The sequence below is a fragment of the Ylistrum balloti genome, unplaced genomic scaffold (assembly GCF_031769215.1).
Source record: "Ylistrum balloti isolate Yb309-2 unplaced genomic scaffold, AGI_CSIRO_Ybal_v1 Utg370240, whole genome shotgun sequence".
In the NCBI taxonomy this organism is placed as follows: Eukaryota; Metazoa; Mollusca; class Bivalvia; order Pectinida; family Pectinidae; genus Ylistrum; species Ylistrum balloti.
The window spans coordinates 1,831,167-1,841,244 of NW_026782195.1; the positions used below are offsets into that span (position 1 = coordinate 1,831,167).

At 38.4% G+C, this 10,078-nt stretch overlaps 1 protein-coding gene across 1 annotated transcript; it reads right to left on the reverse strand.

The window, feature by feature from the left end:
* Nucleotides 1-599: 599 nt before the first annotated feature.
* On the reverse strand, nt 600-9,764 carry LOC132552210 (uncharacterized). The gene is made up of 3 exons (XM_060216359.1): nt 8,981-9,764; nt 3,694-3,749; nt 600-1,035 (listed from the first exon to the last, which is right to left on the reverse strand). The coding sequence occupies exons 1-3, from the start codon at nt 9,562-9,564 to the stop codon at nt 770-772; spliced, it is 906 nt and encodes a 301-aa protein (XP_060072342.1). The 5' UTR covers nt 9,565-9,764; the 3' UTR covers nt 600-769.
* Between the last annotated feature and the right edge of the window lie 314 nt (nt 9,765-10,078).

Sequence of the window (10,078 nt, forward strand, 5' to 3'; positions counted from 1 at the left end):
ACAAACATGTAGAGAGTCTAGGAATAGATCGTCTGGTGAAACAAACATGGATAGTCCAGGAATAAAAAGTCTTGTAACACGTACATATCGAGTGTCTAGAAATAGATCGTATGGTGATATATAGCGATACAAATTCTCGTTTGACTTTTTTTTGAGCTGACGAATTACATGCATGTCTACGATGCCGGATGTGTTAAACTGAACCATAATGACAGAAACATTAAGAATTTTCAGTGACCCTCCTACTACCCATCCCGTCAGTTACGTCACACAAAAGTACAGGGCTAGCGATCGATAATTTGACCACAGCAGATGTAAATAATTTATGTCCCTCCGTTGTTTCTATACACCACGCAAATATGATAAACTTTGATGTATTAAAAAGGCTGTAGCGATACCATACATCACCAGAATTCTCTATACGTATCGCCATTAGGTAAAGGAGTGCTTATTTCTGTGACTTTACACAATGCTCATTCATGATATCTGAAATATTTATGGAATTAATTGACGTAAAACAAGTTTGGAACAAAAACTATATTTTATTTATGTAGACATTCCACGGCACCTAAATATGACAATTTCAATACATGGTTAAATATTCACAGCCATTCCTTAATAAACATTCATACATCCGCTCATATCTACTGCATGTACTTTTAATGTGTGAATTATTCTCCAACAGTAACACACTGTTAAGTGTGATGATGACGTATGATACTGTATTATGTATGTCGTTCAGCACAAAAATATATATCCCTCCGCAAGGTCATAACATAAATCCCATTCGCTGTCTCTTGCTTCTGTCTCGGAAGTACGAAATAACAGGATTTTTTATTCCGATTTCTTCCAGGTCCGTATCTTTAAGACGAGCGAATCTTTTACCGTCCATTTTCTTACGTCTCAAACGTTGTATGATTAGTTCGTCAATTTTCATGCATCGGAAGAACACGGTCATCTCATCTGCCGAGAAATTCTGAATATTTCCATCTCCTGGGATTTGAATGGTTCTCGGCGTGTCAGGAACTACTCCTCCTGGAAAAAAGGTTGATAATATCATAACTTAATACCAGAGATTCAAGAAACTGTGGTCTTCAGAGAAAACAAAAATGAACTTTCATTTTCAAGAGGTTTTTTAGTGAGAGTCTTCACTTAAAAGAAATCAATTCGGTTTTTCAAATCTACACAAGTATACGGGTCATCGAGGAAACATATTGAATAGCCAATAGCTCGACGAAAAACCAATACAACCATTAGGCTTACAGCGCCGTTGGCGTCTTGGGAAATCTATTCTCAGCTGAAATGAGCTCTCCCGTTCCTCACCTGAGACTTTCTGCATAAATGCCAAATAAAGGTTCAGAATAAGCTCTTTGAATCGGCATCGTTTCTTGTCACTAGCATTGACAGAACGGTTAAGCCAGAAACAAACATTCAATAACGTGTCTTTACAGACTATCACAACATTTGACAAGGAAGTGAATCAGAATCATTTTCACAAACCATAACAAAATATCAAGGCATTCCTATTGTCACCTTGAGACCAGTTAGACGCAAGATGTAAAAACAGTCAGATTTGTCAAAGCCATGTACAGACGAGGTAGAGTTTAACAGTTGATAAAGGAACGACAAGACATAGACACAGAACCCTTCACAGAACACATGTACCTATTTTTTCATATCCCTTAACAAAGACGTTAGAAAATGTGTTTTCCCGAACCCTGAAAGAACCTTTCACGACATTGCAGAAAAAAAGCATAGCGTTTTCACAGTGCTGTCACAGTCCTCAAGATAACAGACACACGTCTCTCTAACATAATCTCAGGCATAACAGCTCGTCAATTATTAATTGTCAGAACAGATAATGTGCATTTTGTATTTTGGTAGTGGAAGGTCTTTCGCCGTCCAACAAGTTTTGCGTGTGAAAATGCTTCCTATTACAAACCAACTGCCATAACTTACAAATGCACATTATCAACTGTATCTCATGATCTCGGATACTTTCATCGATGAAACCACAGACATGATTTCATGCATAAACGTTTTGCAGATACTCCATTACCTGTGTATACACGCTAGTCTTTAGTTCTTGTTCTTTGTAATATATTTTCGTTGTCAGTGCCAGTGTAGATGAGAACGCCAAATGTCAACAAATACCGTGAGACCGGTACAACGAATATTGTCATCAAATGCATGTACTATGAGACCAGATAAACAAGCGTTATCACCAAATACCGTAAGATCGAACATCAAATATTGTCACAAAATACCGTGAGACAGACACAGGAACATTGTCACAAAATACCATGAGACAGACACAGCAAACATTGAGACAGACACAGGAACATTGTCACCAAATACCATGAGACAGACACAGGAACATTGTCACCAAATACCATGAGACAGACACAGCAAACATTGAGACATACACAGGAACATTGTCACCAAATACCATGAGACAGACACAGGAACATTGTCACAAAATACCATGAGACAGACACAGGAACATTGTCACCAAATACCATGAGACCGACACAGCAAGCATTGTCACAAAATACCATGAGACAGACACAGCAAACATTGAGACATACACAGGAACATTGTCACAAAATACCATGAGACAGACACAGGAACATTGTCACAAAATACCATGAGACAGACACAGGAACATTGTCACCAAATAGCATGAGACAGACACAGGAACATTGTCACAAAATACCATGAGACAGACACAGGAACATTGTCACCAAATAGCATGAGACAAACACAGGAACATTATCACCAAATACCATGAGACAGACACAGGAACATTGTCACCAAATAGCATGAGACAGACACAGGAACATTGTCACAAAATACCATGAGACAGACACAGGAACATTATCACCAAATAGCATGAGACAGACACAGGAACATTGTCACCAAATACCATGAGACAGACACAGGAACATTATCACCAAATACCATGAGACAGACACAGGAACATTGTCACCAAATACCATGAGACAGACACAGGAACATTGTCAAAAAATACCATGAGACAGACACAGGAACATTGTCACAAAATACCATGAGACGGACACAGGAACATTGTCACAAAATACCATGAGACAGACACAGGAACATTGTCACCAAATACCATGAGACAAACACAGGAACATTGTCACCAAATACCATGAGACAGACACAGGAACATTGTCACCAAATACCACGAGACAGACACAGGAACATTGTCACAAAATACCATGAGACAGACACAGGAACATTGTCACAAAATACCACGAGACGGACTCAGCAAGCATTGTCACAAAATACCATGAGGAAGACACAGCAAGCATTGTCACAAAATACCATGAGTCGGACACAGAAACATTGTCACCAAATACCATGAGATAGAACATCAAACATTGTCACCAAATACATGGACCAAGAGACCACAGACTGATATATTGTACCCACCTGCCATATTTTGCTTCCTCCCCGTTACACGCGTATCACGTGATATCAAATCTGACTCATTCTCATGAACTTGCACACAAATATCATGTTGCTGTTTATATAATTAAAAGCGTACACTTGCCATAAAATATGTAAATACATATATTCCGTTTAACAGCGACGTTCCTTCTTTGTACACCTGTACATACAGACAGACTAATATATGACACCCACCCGCCCACCTATCGGTCAACTTACCTGGGGAGTTTGGTGGGGCTCCATTGGTTTCTGTGTCACCATTTACAGCGTGTTTACTGTGAATACAAAAACGATATGACAGAAGAGGGCTTACAATTGATATGTAAATGGTATATCGAATGAATTAATGGCTGTTTCTGGGGATGTAATTGAATATCAGCATTATTCAACATAATGGTTACATCTTTCCATTTATCAATTTTTACCAAGTGAATATAAAACATAAAGAAACGCAAAGAAATATGATATTAATTTTCTGCGACATCAGAGCAGTTTTCAACTACAAGTAAAACAATAAACGCTGCTTGTTGATACCGACAGAGCAGTCTACAATTACCACTAAATATATCACTACTTATACCACTAAATACACCACTACTGATACCACTAAATACATCTCTACAATGACCACTAAATACATCACTACTGATACCACTAAATACATCTCTACAATGACCACTAAATACATCACTACTGATACCACTAAATACATCTCTACAATTACCACTAAATACATCTCTACAATTACCACTAAATACATCACTACTGATACCACTAAATACATCTCTACAATGACCACTAAATACATCACTACTGATACCACTAAATACATCACTGATACCACTAAATACATCACTACTGATACCACTAAATACATCTCTACAATTACCACTAAATACATCACTACTGATACCACTAAATACATCACTACTGATACCACTAAATACATCTCTACAATTACCACTAAATACATCACTACTGATACCACTAAATACATCACTACTGATACCACTAAATACATCACTACTGATACCACTAAATACATCACTACTGATACCACTAAATACATCTCTACAATGACCACTAAATACATCCCTATTGATACCACTAAATACATCTCTACAATTACCACTCAATACATCTCTACAATGACCACTAAATACATCACTTCTGATACCACTAAATACATCTCTACAATGACCACTAAATACATCACTACTGATACCACTAAATACATCACTACTGATACCACTAAATACATCACTACTGATACCACTAAATACATCTCTACAATTACCACTAAATACATCTCTACAATTACCACTAAATACATCACTACTGATACCACTAAATACATCTCTACAATTACCACTAAATACATCACTACTGATACCACTAAATACATCACTACTGATACCACTAAATACATCACTACTGATACCACTAAATACATCACTACTGATACCACTAAATACATCTCTACAATTACCACTAAATACATCACTACTGATACCACTAAATACATCTCTACAATTACCACTAAATACATCACTTCTGATACCACTAAATACATCACTACTGATACCACTAAATACATCACTACAATTACCACTAAATACATCACTACTGATACCACTAAATACATCTCTACAATACCACTACTGATACCACTAAATACATCTCTACAATTACCACTAAATACATCACTTCTGATACCACTAAATACATCTCTACAATTACCACTAAATACATCACTACTGATACCACTAAATACATCACTACTGATACCACTAAATACATCACTACTGATACCACTAAATACATCTCTACAATTACCACTAAATACATCTCTACAATTACCACTAAATACATCACTTCTGATACCACTAAATACATCTCTACAATTACCACTAAATACATCACTACTGATACAACTAAATACATCACTACTGATACCACTAAATACATCACTACTGATACCACTAAATACATCTCTACAATGACCACTAAATATATCTCTACAATTACCACTAAATACATCACTACTGATACCACTAAATACATCTCTACAATTACCACTAAATACATCACTACTGATACCACTAAATACACCTCTATCGATACCACTAAATACATCTCTACAATGACCACTAAATACATCTCTACAATGACCACTAAATACATCTCTACAATTACCACTAAATACATCAATATCGATACCACTAAATACATCATTTCTGATACCACTAAATACATCACTACTGACATCACTACAGACATCACTAAACACATCACTAAACACATCACTACAGACATCACTACTGACCTCACTACAGACATCACTATTGACCTCACTACAGACATCACTACTGACATCACTACTGACATCACTACAGACATCACTACATACATCACTAGTCATCACTACAGACATCACTACAGACATCACTACTGACATCACTAAACACATCACTACTGACATCACTACTGACATCACTACAGACATCATTACTGACCTCACTACCGACATCACTACAGACATCACTACAGACATCACTACATACATCACTAGTCATCACTACAGACATTACTACTGACATCACTACAGACATCACTACAGACATCACTACTGACATCACTAAACACATCACTAAACACATCACTACTGACATCACTACAGACATCACTACTGACCTCACTACAGACATCACTACTGACATCACTAAACACATCACTACTGACATCACCAAACACATCACTACATACATCACTACAGACATCACTACAGACATCACTACTGACATCACTACAGACATCACTACAGACATCACTACTGACATCACTACAGACAACACTACTGATATCACTACAGACATCACTACTGACATCACTACAGACATCACTACAGACATCACTACTGACATCACTAAACACATCACTACTGACATCACTACTGACATCACTACAGACATCATTACTGACCTCACTACCGACATCACTACAGACATCACTACAGACATCACTACTGACATCAATACAGACATCATTACAGACATCACTACTGACATCACTACAGACATCACTAAACACATCACTACTAAAATCACTACAGACATCACTACTGACCTCACTACAGACATCACTACTGACATCACTAAACACATCACTACTGACATCACCAAAAACATCACTACATACATCACTACAGACATCACTACAGACATCACTACTGACATCACTACAGACATCACTACAGACATCACTACAGACATCACTACTGACATCACTACAGACAACACTACTGATATCACTACAGACATCACTACAGTCATCACTACAGACATCACTACTGACATCACTACAGACATCACTACTGACATCACTAAACACATCACTACTGACATCACTACTGACATCACTACAGACATCATTACTGACCTCACTACCGACATCACTACAGACATCACTACAGACATCACTACTGACATCACTACAGACATCACTACAGACATCACTACAGACATCACTACTGACATCACTACAGACATCACTACTGACATCACTACAGACATCACTACAGACATCACTACTGACATCACTACTGACATCACTACAAACATCACTACTGACATCACTGCAGACATCACTACAAACATCATTACAGTCAACACTACAGACATCACTACAGACATCACCACAGACATCACTACATACATCACTACAGACATCACTACAGACATCACTACTGACATCACTACATACATCACTACTGACATCACTACAGACATCACTACAGACATCACTACAGACATCATTACTGACATCACTAAACACATCACTACAGACATCACTACTGACATCACTACTGACATCACTACAGACATCACTACTGACATCACTACAGACATCACTACAGACATCACTACAGTCAACACTACAGACATCACTACATACATCACTACAGACATCACTACATACATCACTACAGACATCACTACAGACATCACTACAGACATCACTACTGACATCACTACAGACATCAATACAGACATCACTACAGACATCATTACTGACATCACTACTGACATCACTACTGACATCACTACTGACATCACTACAGACATCACTACAGACATCACTACAGTCAACACTACAGACATCACTACAGACATCACTACAGACATCACTACATACATCACTACAGTCATCACTACAGACATCACTACAGACATCACTACAGTCATCACTACTGACATCACTACAGACATCACTACAGACATCACTACAGACATCATTACTGACATCACTAAACACATCACTACTGACATCACTACTGACATCACTACAGACATCACTACTGACATCACTACAGACATCACTACAGTCATCACTACAGACATCACTACATGTAGAAACCATTACAACACTATACAGCCGAGAACTTTCTGTCAAACCCTGTTTCCCTACAAGGCAATTAATTGCATATGAAACTGAAGTATGCGTCACATTTTGTATCCGTTGTTAATCCGTCACTGGAATCTAAAGATAGCAAAAACGTCACACTGAGCTGGACTATGATCACGGAAATCAACACAGCTTATAAAATTGATCGAAATATGCAAAAACCAGATCCAAATATCTGCAGCAAGTGGGGAAACACGTCAGTTTAATGCGTAAAACGGATTTTTAAACGCCTTCATAAAAAGTTTTCTGCTACAGGCCATCAAGCTAAAATCACGTTAATCGATCTTATAGTAGTATTGAAGCAGTGAGGGTAGGGTTGACTCTAATGGTTAATGTTGTGATATAGTGAGGGTAGGGTTCACTCTAATATTTGATGTGATGTAGAGATGGTAGGTTTTGACTCTAATATTTGATGTGGTGTAGAGATGGTAGGGTTGTCTCTTATATTTGATGTGGTGTAGAGATGGTAGGGTTGTCTCAAATATTGATGTGGTGTAGAGATGGTAAGTTAACTCCGATGGTTGATGTTGTGATATTGTGAATTTGAAATTCTCCAGACTACAGGGACAATTTGACGCAACTAATGAATATTTCACTGTAAAACCAAACTGTTGGTAAATAAAAATTGTAACTGAGAACATTTATTATTTTTCCAACAAAAGAATGCTTGATTTTGTTTGTTGGTAAAGCAATTCCGACATAGAATCACGGCCGTGTATATGGTTACACTGGTATTGATGTACACGGACGGTGTGTGTGCACATCGATTCCACTACAGTGTCTGGGAAAACATCACGTCGTACATATTTACTACTAATATTAGGTTTTCTCTTATTCAATTTTAGAATCTATTGATTTTGTGGTAAGATAAAGCATTTAAGAACAGGGCTTCGCAATATTTGTCACCTGCATGGTTTATCTACAGTTTTTTGTGGTCGTATCGCAGAACAATCACGGAAACAGTAATACAGTTAAGAATCCTAGTTATCACTTTAACATGACCTGTAAAACAGAAAGAAAAAAACACGTTACATCGTCTTACCTGTTGGATGACGTGGAATGTGGTTTTGACTTCAAGGATGGAGAAAGTGTCGGCGATGCCCTTGTCGTAGATGGACAAGGCGGTGTCGATGGGGAAGGCATTGTCGATGTTCTGGTCGTTGACGGTGCTTTATTTGGCGAAACATTCGACGCGTGTGATTTTCCATGAGAACGAGAGGCTTTCTCGTAAATGTTGCCGTGGCCATTTACCTCACTATGTTCCTTCGCAATTAATCGTTCATGACTTTTATGTAACACTTTTGTTTTAGAATTCATTCTCGCTCGTTGGTCTTTTGCCCGAATTTTGGTTAATTCCAGTTGTCCATTATCATCTTTGAAAGTTAAGTTGTCATATGCACCCGGGCCTAAGCACAGGCCTTCAAACTCAGCCCCTTTTTGTGGCCCAGGAGAGCCACTGGGCCCTACATCCTCGTCATCTTTGACCCTGTACTTCTCCTTCCGTCTCTCGAGAGGGGAGTTCGACGCTTCACTTTCGCTTCGACTGCGGGAAGTACGGCGTGACTTACTTGACCCGGGGGACGTGCGTATGCTGGTCCCCTTTGACGGATTGGGACCTAAATCCATGGTGAAGTGAAGGATTACCCTACTTAAACCAAGGATACATAACAAGCTCTGCCAACTATGTCCACCTTTCAATCAAACACTATAAGTACAACCACTGCTTTGAAGCGTGTCGAATGGTACATGGACGTCTATGTCCTGACGATTGGTGAGCCAGCCCTAATACACACATACAAAGGGCAATTCTCTTCCTCGACTGATCCGTCTCACTGTTGTCTCTTATCCACGCAATCATCGATCCATGATGAGATAGCATTTACGCTCCAATATGACTTTTCAATAGGGATGCATAACTCCGATAGCCAGCTCACAATCACGTTGTCCTAACGTGTCACCGAGGTTGTGTGGCGATTTCACTGTCTGTCGACAGAGAAATACTGAGCTCTATACGTCAGAGTGTATATGATATATACATAGAACAAATATTTCTTTGCCACGTTCCGAAGACGGCGGTTTTTGTCAGACTCTCGTTTTACGAACGTTATAAATATAATCCCAAGTCTAGTCTAGTGCGCTG